This window comes from Pyrus communis, chromosome 10 (genome assembly GCF_963583255.1).
Source record: "Pyrus communis chromosome 10, drPyrComm1.1, whole genome shotgun sequence".
In the NCBI taxonomy this organism is placed as follows: domain Eukaryota; kingdom Viridiplantae; phylum Streptophyta; class Magnoliopsida; order Rosales; family Rosaceae; genus Pyrus; species Pyrus communis.
In genome coordinates, this window is record NC_084812.1 from 7256970 (window position 1) to 7277359 (window position 20390).

At 36.9% G+C, this 20390-nt stretch overlaps 2 protein-coding genes across 2 annotated transcripts; both read left to right on the top strand.

Annotated features, from left to right (window-relative positions):
* The first annotated feature begins 11373 nt into the window (after positions 1-11373).
* LOC137746708 (zinc transporter 8-like) lies at positions 11374-12747 on the top strand. Its single transcript, XM_068486715.1, has 3 exons — positions 11374-11970; positions 12057-12206; positions 12316-12747. Exons 1-3 carry the CDS (start codon positions 11374-11376, stop codon positions 12619-12621), a joined length of 1053 nt encoding a protein of 350 aa, XP_068342816.1. The 3' UTR covers positions 12622-12747.
* A 2867-nt stretch (positions 12748-15614) lies between these two features.
* Positions 15615-16427, top strand: LOC137747780 (uncharacterized). Its single transcript, XM_068487927.1, has one exon. The coding sequence runs from the start codon at positions 15615-15617 to the stop codon at positions 16425-16427; it is 813 nt and encodes a 270-aa protein (XP_068344028.1).
* The last annotated feature ends 3963 nt before the right edge of the window (positions 16428-20390 follow it).

Sequence of the window (20390 nt, forward strand, 5' to 3'; positions counted from 1 at the left end):
AAATCACCAAATACTAACCAATACCCATGTTCTGCCATTTGGCCTACACTGAGAAGGTTCTCATCTAAACCAGGTACAATCATAACTTCTGGTTTTTACCTGGTTCCTCTTAATCTCCACCACCAGAGTCTCCTTCCCAATTGAATCAACCAAGTCTCATGTGCCCATTTTCACCTTACACCTTATACTCATGTCAATGTTGATAAGCAATGATTCATTACTAGTCATGTGGTTACTGCAACCACTGTCCAGATACCAAACACCATTTTTTTCTTGCACAAAGGCCTTATGGCAAGCATAGAACATCATTGTGTTGTCTTGAACATGATTCAAATAGTTGGCAGCATATGTTTTCTTAGGCTAATGACAATCTTTCACTATATGTCCAAATCTGTTGCAATTATGGCATTTAGGTTTTCCTTTAAACCAACACTCTCTATAGTGAGCCTTATCACATATTTTGCACTTTTGTCTAGCACCTTCAGGGATCTCACCCTGTCTCTCAGGCTGTCGAGTATTGTTTTCCCATTTCTTAGGCTTGGACTTCCAATTCTTCTTTCCCTTACTGTGATTTCCCTGTGTAAATGGCTTATTCTGTGCTTTAGGTACAAGATTCATACTAGAGAAAGCATACTCAGAGCTTGCAGCATCATCTCTATGTCTACTCAACCTAAGCTCATAACTTTTAAGAGATCCTACCACTTCTTGCACAGTCACAACATTTAAATCAGAAATTTTTTCAATCACAACACAAATTGGATCATATTTACTAGACAAAGTAATTAAAACCTTTTGAAACTCTCTTTGGTGAGTGAGGTTCTCACCATAAGATTTCATCTAATTAATTAGTTCAAATAATCTAGTAAGATAGGTAGATAAAGATACATTTTCTTTCATCTGCATATATTCAAATTCACGACGCAAACTTTGGAGTTTGACAGATCTTGCCTATTCATCGCCATGAAATTCCTCTTAGAGTAGGTGCCATGCACCTTTGGATGTCTATTGGTTCACAATCAGAGGGAAGATTTCTTTAGAGACTACACTCTGAATGATTCCCAGTTCTTTAGCATCCTTCATTAGTTGATCCTCCATAAGTGCACTAAGCTCATCATCGTCTCCTTCAGCGCCATGCTACTCGAATGAATCTTCATTGCCATCTCCCTTCTTTGTTTTTCCCTTTTCTCCTTTCTTCTTCGATTCTGAAATAGTAATCAACTTGTCTACCAATTACCAAATCCCATACGATTTGGAAATGGTGACCATTTTCACCTTCCAGAACTCGGACTCCGTTCCATAAAAAACGGGAGCTTGTAAATCGCTGCTTCCAGACCCAGCCATTTTAGCTTGAATTGGAATGAAATTGAGAGTTTTCTCGTTGGATTCTCTCGCACAATTCAGCATAAATCAACGCCCAGTCCGAAATCGAACCTAGGCTCTTGATACCATGTTAGAATCTGAACTATTTGATGGTTTATTTGCAGTAATTTAGTACAGAAAGGAAGAAGATTTAGAGAGAGAGAGAGTGAAGAGATAGATAAAGTACTTGGAATTTTTCAGAGACAGCTAGAATTCTATTCTGCCCATTTTTCATTTCATCACACCAGCACTTGCATAACCGTTAGAGAGGGAGAGAATCTAGGAGAGCCTATGACCTCATCCAACCATTCATTACAAGACCCTATGAGATCTTGACACTTGCTCACATTTGATCTTACTACAAATTGATCTAATCTCAGCCCTTGATTCACTAACAACTCTAATTACTCAAACTAACAGCTTACTACAAATAATGAAATGACAGTTTAGACCTTAATCAACCAACAATTATGAAGTTGGGAGACGAACAGCTTCTGGGTTTAATTTTGATGTTAATTTCTTTCATCAAAAGAGGGAGATGAACATAGAACAAAAGGAAGAAAATAGGGAGATGAACAAAGAACAAAAGAAGAAGATGGAGATGAAGAGGGAGTGGGACGAAGGAAAAAAAGGAGAAGGACAAAGAAATATTAGGAAGAAAATACAGGGAGAGAGGCGGAGAATTTATGCGTGTTTACCAATCCGTAATCGGAATGAAAAGAAGGAGTCCGATTCCGATTACAGTTCATATCTGTGTTTACTAAAATTAGAAGGAATCAACAGTACGTGGGACCCACACAAATAATGGAATTCAATTCCTGAAATTGGAGGAATTGGACTCTCTCCATGTATGTGGTAATTGAATTCCGGGAGGGTGAAGGAATCTAGAATTCATTTGCTCTTCCTATTGTGCCCTCTTCTCTTATCAATCTATCATTCAACCCAACAAATTAATCTCAGGAGCTTGAATTCTGATAGGGTGAGGGAATCGAAAATCTGATAGGTTCAGGAGGTCTGTGGGTCGCATACGAGATATCATTCCCGAACACCGAATCGCCATCGTTCAAGAGGCGATGTGTTACAACCCGTCCATAATTTTATTTTATTTAATGTGAAAGGATCAAAATGTCCTTAGATGATATGTGTCGACTTTCATTCATTTACTGGTCAGGACACGTGTGACATATTAATTTCTATATTCTGAAAACACTCATTATTATGAACAATTGATCATAATAAAATTAGAACTAGAAGAAATATTCTACGAAACACGTATAAATCATTATATGCAAAGTAGTGGAAAAGATAATAGCACTAGATATAAAGTCTTAATTGTAGAATAAAATAATAAAGAATGAAGAAAAATGAGAGGTCGAGAAGGATCGAGAAAAAGGAAAGAAGGAAGAAAAAAAAGGGCCCCCCGCAGGGGGGCGCTTCCCTTCCAAGGGAGCACTCCCTCTTCTCTTGATTTTTTTTTGGGGCGGTTTGAGAGGACACCCATGGGGAACGAGTCCTGCGAGTCTGATCACAAAAACACTATCAGGGAAGAGAGAAAGAACTGGGAGAGGATGTGCAGATAGTCCTGATGAGCAGCCTTACGAGCTTATTGGTTTCTCCCCATTGGTCGATCCAAAAATAAAGAGAAGAAAGGACAAATGGAAGGAAGGGAGTAGGAATTAATTAGGAGCAGAGAGAAGGGAGTTGAATATATTCATATCCTTCTTGCTTGGGATGTCAACCTGCAGTATGGGTTCATATTCTCAACTCTCTTTATCCTTTCCGTTTAGCTAATTCTTATTAATATTTCTTTCGGTTAATCTGTCGTGGATTAGCTATTGTTTGTAAAAATAGTATTATATATATGCAAATGCCTAAACCCTACAATGGTATAAAAGCCGAAAGGGATGTTTTGTTTAATTGCCCTGTTTCTGAAGACTTGTATTATGCATAAAGCTGTATTGTTGTATCACTACCCTTGGCAAAGTATTTCGACTAGTCCACTTCGGGAAGCTGGTTGTTTTCCAAACGATTGTATACTGAACACATAATTACTTATGAAGAGAAAATATATGCAGGTGGTTTTATCTACATGTGTATCAAGATACATGCATATCTTCCTCGCTCAATCTTTACAATCCAATCGGATTGGTTTTGAAGAAAACAAGCTATTTTATTTGCTACAATTAGTCCAGCTAATTATTATCAAACCATAGTTAGATTATTGCTTTTAAACGTACTATTGGCTCTATGTTTTGATATAGAATTTGAAAGGGGTATGCATATGGTAATTGATTATGATTGTATTTAAATTATATTGGTTGGTAAGGTTAGTGCTGGTATAGATATCAATAGTTTGACAAATCTGATTCGGTGTGATTACTATTTTGATTAAGTGCTTCATGTTTATACATCACTTTCTTTGTTTGAATGTTAAAATGGGTGGCTTAATAAGTATACATATCTATATGCATTACTACACTGAAACCATAGCCAATTTGACAATTCATGTTCTGAAGCTAAGTGCTTATACGCTCATAAGGGTTACTATGTTTACATGTATGTACTAATGACTTGTCGTGATGATAGGAATTTATTGCAGGTGAACTACGAATGGCTTAATCCCTATTGAGGCTACGTAGGTAGTCTAACGAAAAAGTTAGATGCAGCCATAAAATGTACGAGAAATTACTATGAATTCGATTCTTGAGTTGTGCTTTGCCATATCCTGGAGGCGGGGTAAGTTAGAGATATGGGTATTTGGTGATGTCACGTGTCGATCCTGGACATATGTCGGGATCAGGACGTGATATGATGGACCAGCTGCTTCGACACCACTGATACGCACGCGTGGACGTAGCTCTGGGACGATGAAGTCAACGTTAGTATCTCGGGGATGTGCTTCTTGCTCGCCTGCTCATCCTCCTGCGACATCGCGACCTCAAGGTCTAGTTTCTAGGTTTTTTCTTCCGCGGAGGGAAGATGATTGTGGTTGGGCTCTTACTTCGGCTTTTGCACAATAGTGGACTTTAACTCTTTAGGAAAAGAAAAAAAAAATCTTTAGTTTAACTAAGTAAAAATAACTAGTTTAAATGTTTTTAAGAATAAATATAGAATAAATTTTAAAAAGGGGCATTTTAGTAATTATATTGATTTTTATTCCGATTCAGTTGATTTAGTAAACAACTTCTATGAATTCAGTTTCATTCCTATTCCGATTCCTGAACATTTAAGTAAACAGTTTCAACAATAATTCGATTATGATTCCTCCTCAATTTAATTCCTTCTCAATTCAATTCCTCATCAATCCAATTCCTCATATTTTAAGGATGAAATAGGGGATGAACCGAACACAATTGGGAATGGAAGGAGGTTTCTAGAATGAAAAAATAGAAAGAAGTAATGATAAAATATTAGTAAATATTTATTAAATAATGTAAAATATTAATATATATGAATTAAATAATATAATATTAGAATTTGTTATTAGTTTTAGTCCTGATACTACACAACAAAAGCACCTTTAAAATCTCCTATATAAAGGGCTACCAATTTCAAACGTTTCTCTCACTCTTATATGTCTCTTGATTTCTCTTCATTCTCTGCTTATCTGTTTTGTACTTTTAAATTTTTGACCACCTTTTTTGTTATAAAGTAGCGTTTCCAACCTTGAATTTTTAGTCTATTTTTTCTTAGCGTTTCGTAGTACATAATTTTTTCTGCGGTGAGCAAACTTCGACATCATAGTCGTTTTGCATTCTTTTGCCTCCTCTTCATATTCCCCACCTTAGTTTTCGGAGAGTGCACATGTGAAAAAGGACAAGGGGATGGGGACCGGAACAAAACTGAAGCTCTAAAGTGAGAGAAGGGCATGGATACAAATTATGCATTGGAATGCAAGACGATTTCGAATCCGCTTTGTCCTATTAATCGACGTAGAAAGTGAGAGAACGTCAGGATTTATACAGAGAATCATAGTACTTAGCTAGGAAAGTAACTTAATACCAAATCAGTAGAAGTGAATTCGTTGGATTTGACTGTACAATTGCTTGGTGAACACAGCCAAATACGATGCCAACATATTCATCAAAAATAATTTTGCTTTATTTTGCAGAGTCTGGTATTTGAATATTTTAAATTGGACAAGAAGCAAGCATTGTGCTTTGCCCTGGCTATCTTCAGGCAGACTATACATGCAATATTATACCGGACGGCAAGAATCTTGATCAACTCAGCAACTGATTAATTAATTAGCTTTATCCTCGTATTCTATTACTATTTTTTACACCATTTCATTTTAATTTAATCTAAATTATGTGTTCCGAATTAGGGTATAGAGGAGAACACATCTGCTTAGGCGGAGGGCTAGCGCCGGGAGCCTAGGCGGATTTAGGTAATTTTTTTTTATATCTTGTAGATAAGTGCATATTAACACTTACAAAAAATGATACTTGTATGAAATTCATGAATAAGATAATAAAATAATGATAAAATACAAAAAAAATTATCTAACAAATCCAAAATTTAAAAATACATTAAGTATATATGCCATATAACTTAAGACATTTTAAATGATTATATCTAATTTTTTAAAATAAAAGTAATAATCCCATGTATTGGGTTGGATGGTTCATAATAAAGAGAAAATTCTGATGTCAATATGGGTGGTTCATAATAATATTTTTTAGAGATCATATTCATTTATGTTGAATTTAAAGAGAAATAAAGGTGTCAAATATGTGAATGTGGAAAGGGCACGCTAGGACGCATAAAGATGGGAACTCTGCACCAGAACTTAATGACAATGACATCTTCAAACTGACACCACATGCCTGGACAAGGATTGTCTGCCCTCCCACTTCTGGTGTCTTCCCGTGCCCTCCTGTTTTATGTGGTCACAGTTAAGCTACGTCAACATTTTATATTATTTTTTTATAGAGATAAGAAGACAAAAATGAATAGTAATATAAAATATTGACGTTGCTTAACCATGACCACACAAACAGAAGAGCACGGGAAGACACCTGAAGTGGGAGGGTAGACAATCCTTGTCTCATTTTTTAGGAGAAAAATCAATATGCTAGAATTGAGTCACTGACAGCCTATGGCTTTATACAAAAAGCAAGCAATTTGATGCTAGGTGTCCAAAGTTGATTGGAGAGAAACTAAGAAAAAAAAAATTAAATAAGAAGAGTATGTAGCTTGGTCATGTGGTGTGAAAGGAAGAGAGAGAACGTCATCGTCTACCAACTTCCATTGCATAACTAGACTATTTGATTATGATCCCATTAGTATTAATTAGGCTAATAACAAAAAAAACTTGCATGTTGCAAATTATACAATGTAAAATAAATGAGATTTGGTTTAGGTTTCTGGGTAAGCAACTGTCACCTCCATTCAACTTAAATTTAGTTTTTTTTTGTCCCTCAAGTTTGTTTCATGGAATGAATGTTTGATCCTTTGCCAAATAGTTATGAAGAAAAGTTAGAACTTTAATAGTAACCTTAATAGTTTTGAATTTTTTTATATTTTATTTTCAAGCCTTGAGAAGTAAAGACTGTTTCATAATTAAAAGTGTGAGTTGATGATTACATGAGGCCCTTATCATGAAGAATTTAAATAATGTGATGTCTCATGATTATGTGAATGTTTATTAATGTAGTTGTGAACCAAATAATGCAATCATGTCTCATGATTATGTGAATATTTATAAATTTAATTGTGAACCAGAACCTGGATATGGGTTTCAAGTTTTTCTGTACTTTGGAATTTTTTTTTTTCAACAATTCAACCACAGAGAAGTATAAGAGGTCTACTCCTAGCACAATCACTACACTATATTTCAGTGACATTTATCCTATTTTTTATTTCACATATGTATTGTTAAGGGCAATTAGATGATATTATGCGCCTATTGGAAATTATATTATTATAATGTTGAATTGAGTAGTCCTGAATTCAGTTTTTGTGCAAATTATGTATTTATGGTAATTGATGTTTGCATCTATTTCATTGTCGTATTAATCCTAAAATGCATTTTGTAGGGAACCAAAAAGATGAACATAATGTGTAAATATGCTTGGTTATTCAAATACAATTTTTTTTACTTGATTGCCCGAACATGACTTACAATTACAATTAACCAAATGTTGATTGGGCAGTCTATCCACGTTCAGTTAGAATTAACTCCATAACTTTGCTGAACTTGCAGGAAATGGAATTCATATACGACATGCGAGAGTAGATGGAGAAATTCTACCGTGAGCTATCAAATCTACGAAAAGTAATTAAGAGTTGTGTAGACATGCAAATGGTAATGCAGCATTCCATGAAGCAGGAAGTTCATTCATGTTCGAACTCTCATTCATGTTTTATGGTTCTTCATCAGATGTTTTTGTGTCAATTCTAGAGTCTAGACTCTACACACGATGGCACCTCAATACAGTAGGCTTGGGTATTAAATATAATTGTGAGAAAACGTCATATTGGAAGAGTTCATTGTGATTACAACTTCTTTCGTTTAATATAAAGTTATAAATCTATAGCCTTCAAATTCTGAAATAAGGGGAAAATGAATTTAAGGGTGGCAGTAGACTATTCAATACATACGGTACATATTATAGAATCCGGATCCTCGCGGATCCTCTTTGTAAGGATCCTGGGAATCCGTGAATTATATTCGTTCATCGTACATCATGCGGTCAGAAATTTAAATATTTTATTTAAAATTAAATACAAACAGTACCTAACTTGACCGCACGATGTATGATGAACAGGCACGATTTACGGATTCTCAAGATCCTCACCAAAAGGATCCGGAGAGGATCCTGTTGGCATATTATATGCATTGTTTATATTGTTGAATCAACATTACTGCAGAAGTGAAACCATAGTATGGTCGCATCTTTCTAACTTATGTCATTTTTCTGTAGCATTCTTGCCTTGGGATTTAGGACTTGACATCCGTGAAGCTCATGTCTTCTCGACGACCGATGGCTACTGTTTGGATGTATTTGTGGTGGATGGATGACCTGTTGAGGTAGTTTTCTTTTTACGATATAACATATTTATTGTCATTCACTATGTCTTTTCTACTGTCAAAGTTTTGTATCTTGAAATTTTGCGTGTTATTATATTATCAAATGAGTAATGTCCTATACAAGAAACGTTGGATAACCCTTCTTAAAATCACTATTCTAAAAATCCCTACCTAGTCCTGCCTAGGCCTCGTCTAGACGTCAGGCGGTTGGCCACCGCCCCGATTAATGCCTAGGCGTTTGAAAATTAAGAAAGAGCGCCTTGACCTATTCAAACGCCCGCCTAGACCGCCTAGACACCGTCTAGCCCACCCAGACCCGACTAGACTCTTGCCTAGGTTGTGACTCACTTAGACAGAAAATAGATAACTTTCATTTTGCATTTTATTTTTTCAATAAATTGTAAGGGGCTTGTTGAATACTTAAAAGAACACACATTATATACTTGTTCCCCATGTTTTCATTATGTTCCAATAGCTCATAATATATATGTCATTCCATTTTGTAGTTTGTGATGAAATCATATATATTTTACATATAAACAGACATTTATTTACATGAAATATAAAAGATTTAATTAAATCCGCCTGGGTGCCCACCTAGACCCCGCCTAGCCGCCTAGGCACTAGGTCCTAACCCGCCGCCCGACTCGCATCTTTTAGAACCTTGCTTAAAATATATGCTGCTACTATATGCTTATTTTTGTTGGCTGTCGATTTTGCTTTACTGCAAGTTGTTTATGTGCTTTCTTTTTGTATGCATGGATGAACGCGTTTTAGTCAGTGTTTATCTCTGATCTATAATATAGATTCCTGCTGTGATTACATGAGTTTTATGCTCATTTTTGACAATTAGGCATCAAAGTTAATCTCTTACTTGGAGTTTACATTTTTTGCACATCATGCCAAAATGAAATAGGAATAACAAAATAAATCAGAAGATACAATATCATACTTCTGGCACTCCCCACGGCAGAGCGCAGGCTTTTTTGCCAGTTCAAAACTAATTGACTGAATAGTAAAAGAGAGTAAATTGGGATTGTATATGGTTTACTGGTTGCATAATGTTCTTGTAAGGAAGGGTGGTGTATAATGTGCACTCGAGTAGGAACGGCAGAGAGATGGCAACAATGTTCTTAGATCCTACATTTTACATGTTTTTCTAACGTTGTGGAACAAATGGGCTTTCTGCTGTTTGGTTTTGAATATTTATTATCGGTTTGTTGCAGTGAGTTCTCCATGCATTTCAATGCTTCTCGTATTAAAGTTCTTCAGGCTCATGATGTTGTGGTTAACTCCATGAAGGAGGTAGCATCCAAGAAGCTTCTGAATGTGAGCCAAGTAAAATGATAATTAGTTGTCCTATGAGAAAAGCAAAATGATAATTAGGTGCAATTTGTGATTAAAAAGTAGTATTAAGGACAAAGAATTGCGTGCCTCAACATGTGATGCTCGTCTATTTCCTATCAAGTCAACAATTTGATGCAGATGCAAGGCTTTGGATGCAGATGCAGGGCTTTTGATTAGGAAATTAGTATTATGGACAAAGAATTTAGATGCAGATGTAGATGCAGAGCTTTGGAGTTTGAGTGTTGTTTTTGGTAAATTGTTAATAAATAATTCGAAAGCTTGGAGCCAAATTCATTAATTGTTTGTCGATATATGTACTTTGCAATGGCAGTAGCAAGGTGCACTGGGTTCAGTTGTTTGTTTCGGCTCAGTTTTTTTCTTTCTTTTTTGTTCAGTTGTTTGGTTTGGCTCAAATGGTTCTATTAGTATAATTGTGATGGCTTGGGGATGCTGGAAAAAGAATAATCTTGGAGTACAGGAAAAAGAATATCTAACTGTTTGCATTTTTGTGTTGCAGAAGCTCTGGTTTGGGCCCTTGTGTATGATTTTAACATTCTCAGTCGTACGACAATGAATTTCACTTTGTGTTCGTCATCTCAGAGCTCAGATACCCTTTGGTTGAGGGGTTGCCATATACAAACAAGAATATGCTAGAGTCTGAACCTTTTCTGAAGGTTGATAAGTTCAATAAGAAGGATAACACTCAAGTATCTAATCATGATGCTGGAAAGCTCGTGATGTCTAGCAATTTGATGCCCCGGCGCTTGAATGAATCATATGTGGGAACGAATAACCTCAAGGAACCTGGGCGGAAGCTGGAATTTGTGAGGACATTGTTGATTGACAACTATGACAGCTACTTACAATATATACCAGGAGCTGTCTGTCATTAATGTTTGTTTTTGTTTTTGTTCAGTTGCTTGGTTTGGCTCAAATGGTACACTTTTGATGGAGGAGGCCGAGCGGATCACTAGCAGGGAGCATAGATTGAAAAAGGTTGCTATTATTTCGGGAGAGGAACTCGTCGTTACTATAAGAAATTAGGCTACGAGCTTCAAGAGCCTTACATGGTGAAACATTGTCTAAACAAGTTGTAACTTCCATTGCATAACCAGACTATTTGATTATGATTCCATTAGTATTTCCCAATTTTTGATGACGCTAATCAACACCCAGTTTCAACAAGAATTCGATTATGATTCCTCTTCAATTTAATTCCTTCTCAATTCAATTCCTCATCAATCCAATTTCTCATATTTTAAGGAAGAAAGAGGGGATGAACGGAACACAATTGGGAATGGAAGGAAGTTTCTAAAATGAGAAAATAGACAAAAGTAATAATAAAATATTACTAAATATTTATTAAATAATGTAAAATACTAATAAATATGAATTAAATAAGTCTTGATCCTGATACTACACAACAAAAGCACCTTTAAAATCTCCTATATAAAGGGCTACCAACTTCAAACATTTCTCTCACTCTCATACGCCTCTTCATTTCTCTTCATTCTCTGCTTATCTGTTTTGTGCTTTCAAATTTTCGACCATTGTTATAAAGTAGCGTTTCCAACCCTGAATTTCTAGTCTACTTTTGCTTAGCGTTTCGTAGTACGTAATTTTTTTCTGCAATGAGCAAACTTCGACAGCATAGTCGTTTTGCATTCTTTTGCCTCCTCTTCATACTCCCCACCTTAGTTTTCGGAGAGTGCACCTGTGAAAAAGGAGAAGGGGATGGGGATCGGAACAAAACCGAAGCTCTAAAGTACAAAATTGGGGCGATTGCATCCATCCTAGTCGCCGGTGCACTCGGTGTTGGTATCCCAATTCTTGGGAAGACCATTCCTGATTTACATCCCGATAGGAACATATTCTTCATCATCAAGGCCTTTGCAGCCGGGGTCATATTGGCCACTGGGTTCATCCACGTGCTTCCAGATGCTTTTGAGAGCTTGACGGACCCGGCTCTTAAGGAGAACCCGTGGAGGAAATTTTCCTTCACTGGGTTTGTGGCCATGATGGCTGCCATTGGGACTTTGATGGTGGATTCTTGTGCCACTTCTTATTACAGCAGGTCTCACTTCAAGAACAATATTGATGGAGACGAAGAGAGGGCCCAAGAGCATGAGGGTCACGATGTTCATACTCATACAACTCACGGTCATGCTAATGGCGCAGTTGACACTTCACCCTCAACAGAACTTCTTAGGCACAGAGTGATTTCACAGGTAATTTTCTTTTTGAAATTTTTTTTTGGTGATTAGTGGTGAATTTTTTTTTAAAATTAGTTATTTAATTTTGATTTTTGTGGCAGGTTTTGGAGTTGGGGATTGTTGTGCATTCTGTGATTATAGGAATTTCGTTAGGTGCTTCTGAAAGTCCTAAAACAATAAAGCCTCTTGTAGCTGCATTGTCTTTCCATCAATTTTTTGAAGGCATGGGACTCGGTGGATGCATAACTCAGGTAATTTTTTGCCTATAACTATTGATGTCAATATGTCCGTACCCAAGTTGGTTAGAGCAAACAAACTCTGGATGTTGATCGGATATTATTTTTTTAATGTTCTTTGTAGTCAAAATTCAAGAATCGAGCTGTTGCAATCATGTCGTTGTTCTTCTCTCTTACAACTCCAGTTGGGATTGTCATCGGAATTGGAATATCAAAATTTTATGACGGAAGCAGCCCGACCGTACTCATCATGGAAGGCGTCTTTAACGCGGCATCTGCCGGTATCTTAATCTACATGTCCCTTGTTGATCTGCTAGCAGCTGATTTCATGAAACCAAAAATGCAGAGCAATGGAAAGCTTCAAGCTGGAGCTTACATATCTCTTCTTCTCGGAGCTGGTTGCATGTCTTTGCTGGCCAAATGGGCTTAAACTAGTTAGTCAATCAAAAATATTGTCCTTAAGTTTTAGTTTGCTTTTCCTTAAGTTTTCTTGCTTATTCTTTTCCTGAACTTTTGTGTTCTCTATCTCCAAATTTGCATCGAATTATTAATTCAAACAGTGGTTATTTCGTGGAAGAGAACTTCTTTGCAACTCAATGCAAGAGTGGTTATTAGCCATACAGTCAACTTTTAATCTGAACCGTTAATCTAGTCGATCCCTCTACCATGCAGATATGCATCAATGTCAACATCCACCACTTCTTTTCCAATTTATACTTCGAAATTGTGATAGGTGGAAAATCTACGAAGGAAAATCCAACTAGTAAAAAACAGAAAAATAAATAAAATATTTTAAAGACTCTTAAAGAGGAAATGACATGGAGGATTGGGATCAAGACTCTAAAAAACGTTAGGCGCTAGTCGGGCGGAGGGCTAGCGCCTTGCGCCTAGGCGCCTAGGCGGGGTCTAGGCGGCCTAGATGGATTTAGGTAATTTTCTTATATATCTTGTGTTGGAAAAGTTATGGAAAACTGCTATATATATTTTATTATATATTATTAAATAATACACAATAAAATCTCTACAAATGCAAGAAGAACAAGGAATAGAAGAACCTTAAGAGATCGAGGCTACAATTTGATTCTATAGCCTTAAGACAAGATTGCCCCTTAGTGGTGCCTCAAGGTTTGCGTTGGCAAATATCTCCCAGAATACAACAATCTTTCTCTTCACGGAAGTAGCACTCTAATCCACAAAGAACAGCAAACCAAAAGTGTTTAAAACTCTCTCTTTATTGAACACTAAATTACTCTAATTTCTATATGATTTCTGGATGCTATATTTTTATATAAAATGCTTGACTTGGTGGTCTATTTATAGGCATTGACATACCCCATTTTCAAAGATTGCATCTGCTTTCCAAAAGACAAAGGATCCGTCTACACAGAGGATGCATCTGTTTCCAAGGCAGAAAGGATGTGACCTTTGTTCAAACATACATAACCTTTTGGAAATCTGCCAGTCACACCTTTCCATGACCATTTTCATAATAAAATAAAATTAAAAGGTACAATTGCAGACTGCAACATATAGGCAGTTCATGACTAAACCACTTTTCCATTTTAATTTTCATTCACTTGAATATTTAATATTTTAAATATTAATAATACTAATATTTAAATTATTAAATTTCTAACATCTTGTAAATAAGTGCATATTAACACTTTCAAAAAATTATACTTGTATAAAATTCATGGATAAGATAATAAAAGAATGATAAAATACAAAAAAAAAGTATCTAAAAAATCCAAAATTTAAAAACACATTAAGCATATATGCCATATAACTTAAGACATTTTAAATGATTATATCTAATTTTTTAAAAATAAAAGTAATAATCCCACGTATTGGGTTGGATGGTTCATAATAAAGAGAAAATTCTCATGTCAATATGGGTGGTTCATAATAATATTTTTTAGAGATTATATTAATTTATGTTGAATTTAAAGAGAAATAAAGGTGTCAAATATGTGGACATGGAAAGGGCACCCTAGGACACATAAAGATGGGAACTTTGCACCAAAACTTAATGACAATGACATCTTCAACCTGACACCACATGCTTGGACGAGGATTGTCTACCCTCTCGTGCCCTCCTGTTTTGTGTGGTCACGGTTAAGCCACATCAACATTTTATATTATTTTTTTTATAGAGATAATAAGACAAAAATAAATAGTAATATAAAATGTTGACGTGGCTTAACCGTTACCACACAAACAGAAGGGCGCGGGAGGGAACCGGAAGTGGGAGGGCAGACAATCCTTGTCCCATTTTTTAGGAGAAAAATCAATATGCTAGAACTGAGTCACTGACAACCTATGGCTTTATACAAAAAGTAGGCAATTTGATGCTAGGTGTCCAAAGTTGATTGGAGAGAAACTAAGAAAAAAAAAAGTAAATAAGAAAAGTAGCTTGGTCACGTGGTGTGAAAGGAAGAGAGAGAATGTCATCGTCTTCCTCTTTTCATCTTCGCCAAACCAAGAACCAGAAGAAACCCAGAAAGGCCAAAAACAAAAAATGCAGATGATCTACATTCTTGAAAACATAATAAAACTGAAATTCCTGGACCGCCTAGGCCACTCAGTTGCCCGCCTAGGCTGCCCAAGGGCCGCCCAGGCCGTCTCGACGGCCGCCTAATCTCTGCTAGCAGCTGATTTCATGAAACCAAAAATGTAGAGCAATGGAAGGCTTCAAGCTGGAGCTAACATATCTTTTCTTCTCAGAGCTGGTTGCATGTCTTTGCTGGCCAAATGGGCTTAAACTAGTTAGTCAATCAAAAATATTGTCCATAATTTTTAGTTTGCTTTTCCTTAAGTTTTCTTGCTTATTCTTTTCCTGAACTTTTGTGTTCTTTATCTCCAAATTTGCATCGAATTATTAATTCAAATAGTGGTTATTTCGTGTGAGGGAACTTCTTTGCAACTCAATGCAAGAGTGGTTATTAGCTATACATTCAACTTTTAATCTGAACCGTTAATCTAGTTGATCCCTCTACCATGCATATATGCATCAATGTCAACATCCATATTGGAAGAAGATCAGGAAGAAGATCTACTTTCTGTCAGTTACTTTAACCGGCATGGGGTGCTATCATTTACCCTAGCCAGTAGGTAGCATGGGTGTGTGCATGGGGTGTTGTCTAACAACTTGAAGTATGGCTGTCATTCTCACTAATTCAAGGGATTTGCTGATCTTGCTTTAGTTATGTGATTAGTAAATCAACGAAGGAAGATTGTTTCTTGTTCCTTGTTTTTCTCTTCTTCCCACGCTCATATATATGAGCTATCTTTGTACTTTGTTTCATATAATAGAAAATACACCTTCAAAACTGAATATGGTATCAGCGCAGTGATCCTAATCGACCTGCTTTTGAGTAGTTTCTTGAGAGATCTGTGACTTTTTGTTTTTTCTGATTCTCTATCATGGCTGAAGAGAGTTCAGTTCATGGCGAAGAAGTTAGCTCGTATGCTGCGCCATCTTCATTTCATTTAGATGTTGATGTCAACCTAAATCAACGTCTCAGTTCTGTCTTACTAAATGAGTTCAATTATCTTCCCTGGGAGAGAGCAGTCACTCTTGCTTTGGGAGGACGATCGAAACTTGTTTTTGTTAATGGTGTTATTCCAGTGCCTGATGTGTCCTCACCAGATTACAATGACTGGCTGTGCAAGGACCAATTGGTTATGTCATGGCTACTAATTTCTATGGATCGAAAGATTGTAGAAATTTTCAGCTATGTTGAATCCTCCTACATCCTTTGGAAAAATCTCAAAGAAATGTATGGGAATCAGAATAATGCAGCTCGAGTGTTCCAGTTAAAAAAGGATATTGCGGGTCTTCAACAGGAAGGAAACTCATTTGTGCAGCATCTTAGAAAGTTAACCACCATGTGGAACGAGTTGAATGTCTATCGGCCACATACCATTGACGCTGTCGTGTTGACCAAGAGAGCTGAGGAAGACAAAATATTTCAACTTCTTGAGAGTTTAAATCCTGAATACGAAGATCTCAGGAGTCATGTCCTCATAAATCCTGATCTTCCCTCCTTCTCAAGTGTGTGTGCCACGATTCAAAGGGAAGAAACTCGTAGAAAAATCATGACTGTGGAATTAAAGGCAAATATACCAAAAGCTAGGGTATATCTCTCTAACCACAGAACTGATGACGAGAGGGGCTATAAAAGAAAGAAACCTATTGTAAAATATAGCTACTGTGATACTGGTGGACATACATGAGATCATTGCTAGATTCTCCACCCTGAGCTAAGGCCCAAGTCTTCGAGGGATAACAACAAGGGTTTCCCTAAGAGTTCACACAACTCACCCTACAAGGCAAATCATACCGTCACCACTCATTCCGATAGAGCACAGAAGTTCACCTCAAATCCAGCCAACCTGATAAATGAATTTGCTGCCTTCCTTCATAAGAAACAAGGTCATGGAGATAATGAAGGATCAACTAATCAAGGTCACAACAAAAAAACTACTCTACTCAGTCAGTTTGCTGGTTTTTTGGTTGAAAATAAAGGTGTGACACAACAAGATATTCCAGGTATCTTACAATCTTTCTCAACTGCTCTCAAAGTTGGTAATGTGCATGATTATTTTATTATAGATTTAGGAGCTACTGATCATATGACTAACAAGTCTACAAATTTGCATAATTTTGAAAAACTCTCATGTCCATCTCAAGTGTCAGTTGGCAAGGGTGCTATGGTTGTAAGGTGAAGGAAAACACATTTGATTTCTAGTGATGTCGAGTCTGAGGCCCTTTATGTTCCCTCTTTTCCTTTTCAACTCTTATTTGTTGGAAAAATCACAAACTCACTAAACTGTCTTGCTATTTTCTCCCCAAAAACTGTGGTTTTTCAGGATATCACCACCAAGAAGACGATTGGTGAAGGTTTTTTCCTAAATGGTCTCTACTACCTTTCCAAGCATGTCCAATTTCCCAAGGGTTTTCAAGTCACTTCAAGCCTGGTTCAAGAACAACAACTTTGGCACTAACGACTTGCACACCCTTCTGATAGAGTTTTGTCCTTTTTGTTTCCAAACCTGTGCAAAGTTACAAGTTCCTATGATGTTTGTCACTTTTCTAAGTTCACTAGATTACCTTTCACTTCCTCCTTGTCTAGGGCTAGTAATCCTTTTGAAATCGTGCATTCCGATGTTTAGGGACCAGTTCTAGAGTCCTTTGACGGATACAAATATTTTGTAACTTTTGTGGATGATTTCACAAGGATCACTTGGTTGTATCTTTTAAAATTTAAAAGTGAAGTGCTGGAAGTTTTTCAAGATTTTCATAGACTTGTAAACACACAATTTTCTTCAAACATTCATGTCTTGCGATCAGATAATGGCTTTGAATATATGTCCCATAACATGTCTCACTATCTAAGCACACATGGTATATTACATCAAACTGGTTGTGTTGGAACACCTCAACAAAACGGGTTAGCAGAAATGAAGAATAGAGATCTACTTGAAAAAACTAGAGCTCTTATGTTTCACTCGAATGTGCCTAAAAAATTCTGGTCACAAGGTGTTCTTACTGCTGCATATCTCATCAATAGATTACCTAGCAAGATATTGAACTTCAAATCACCTTATGAGGTATTGAAAGATAGACAGATCAATTTATCCCATTTGAGAGTGTTTAGATGTACATGCTTTGTTCACATTCAAGCACCAAATCGTGACAAGCTAGATCCAAGGGCTACCAAATGTGTTTTCCTAGGTTATTCATCCACTCAAAAGGGTTACAAATGTTACAATCCAACAACTAGGAAAATAGTTATTTCAAGAGATGTGAAATTTGAACAAACCATGCCTTACTTCACTCAACCTCTGGACTATTCTAGAGAGGGGGAGAATTTGCTTGATTTTTTCCCAATACCATATCCCAGTGAAGAAGATACAACAGATGATTCAAGGGACCAGGTATTGCATAAGGATGATGTTAGCAACCTGCAGAATTCTCCACATGTGGTCTCTGAAGAACCTATCTCACTAGAACCCTCAAGTAGTCCCTCCAACCAGGAAACTGCTCATGTGCCAACAACTCAATCTCCTACAGTTCGTCGAAATCATCCCCGTGAGAGGAAACTTCCATCCAAGTTACATGATTATGTAACTTACAATACCAGGTACCCCTTGACTTCTGATATTGATTACAGCAAAGTTTCATCCTCTTTTGCTGCATTCCTCAGTGCAATTACTAAAACTAGTGAACCACAAAGCTTTCAAGAAGGTAATCTACATAGTGAGTGGAGAGCTGTTATGGCAGAAGAGCTTTAAGCTCTTCATGAAAACAACACATGGACTATAGTGAAACTTCCCAAAGGGAAAAAGGTTGTGGGAAGTCGTTGGGTATACAAGACCAAGTTCCATTCAAATGGCACAATTGAAATGAACAAGGCTCGTTTGGTTGCTCGAGGATTCACACAAACCTATGGAGTGGATTACAAGGAGACATTTGCTCCCGTGGCAAAGATGAACATTGTGAGGGTGCTGTTATCTGTTGCTGTTAACAATGCATGGCCTCTTTTTCAAGTGGATGTTAAAAATGCTTTTCTGCATGGTGAACTTGAAGAAGAAGTTTTCATGAAACTGCCCCCAGGTCATCCTCAATCAAACAATCCAGAAATAGTGTGCAAACTTCATAAATCCATTTATGGTCTCAAGCAAAGTCCACGTGCATGGTATGCCAAGCTCAGTCATGTTCTAGAAAGAGTTGGTTTCTGTTGAAGCAATGTGGATTCTTCCTTATTTGTGTGTTCAAGCACATCGGGTAAACTTATGGTGCTTATTTACGTTGATGATCTCATTGTGACAGGTGATAATATATCAGAGATTAGTGCTCTTAAACAATATCTCAATCACAAGTTTGCTATCAAAGATCTCGGCATTCTTAAATATTTTCTAGGGATCGAGATGGCATACTCTCACAAGGGTTGTTTTCTAAATCAGCGCAAGTATGTTATTGATCTTCTTCGTGAGGCCAATATGACAGATTGTAAACCTACTCACACACCTTTGAATAGTAACTTGAAGCTGCAAGTTCATGGTGATCTCATTCCCAATATAGAGTATTATCAGAGATTGGTCGACAAACTCATTTTATCTAACTATCACTCGCCCTGATATACAATATGCCGTGAGCCTTGTTAGCCAGGTTATGCATGCTCCAAGCATGGATCACATGAAGATTGTTCATCATGTGCTTCGATGTCTGAAGGGCTCAATTGGTCGAGGGATTCTCATGCGCAACAATAATCATACTCATATCTCAGGATATACAAATGCAGATTGGGCGGGGAACACTCTTGATCGCAAATCTATCACTAGTTTTTGCACCTTCGTATGAGGTAACTTAGTCACCTAGAAGAGCAAGAAACAAAGCGTGGTTGCACACTCTAATGCAGAAGCAGAATACCGTGTTATGGCTTTGACTGCTTGTGAACTTATTTGGCTCAAAAATCTGTTATTGGACTTAGGGTTTCCCCATCAGCGACCTATGTCTCTCTACTATGATAATCAAACTGCGATGCACATAACATCAAATCCTGTCTTCTATGAGCGAACCAAACACATTGAAGTTGATTGCCACTATGTTCGAAATCAAGTGCAGTCCAAGGTGATTGATACACACTTCATTCGTAGTCATGATCAACTTGCAAATATCTTCACAAAAGGATTACCGTTTGCTACTTTCCATCACCTCCTGTCCAAGCTTAGATCAATCGACCCGTTTGATCCAGCTTAAGGGGGAGTATTAGAAGAAGATCGGGAAGAAGATCTACTTTCTGTCAGTTACTCTAACTGGCATGGGGTGCTATCATTTACCCTAGCCGGTAGGTAGCATGGATGTGTGCATGGGGTGTTGTCTAACAACTTGAAGTATAGCTGTCATTCTCACTAATTCAAGGGATTTGCTGATCTTGCTTTAGTTGTTATGTGATTAGGCGTAAATCAAGGAAGGAAGATTGGTTCTTGTTCCTTGTTTTTCTCTTCTTCCCACGCTCATATATATGAGCTATCTTTGTACTTTGTTTCATATAATAGAAAATACACCTTCAAAACTCAATAATCCACCACTTCTTTTCCAATTTATACTTCGAAATTGTGATAGGTGGAAAATGCAAAGCAAGTTTATTGCACTGTGGAAAAAATTGATCCCCTTATTTTCCAAAGTGAAGG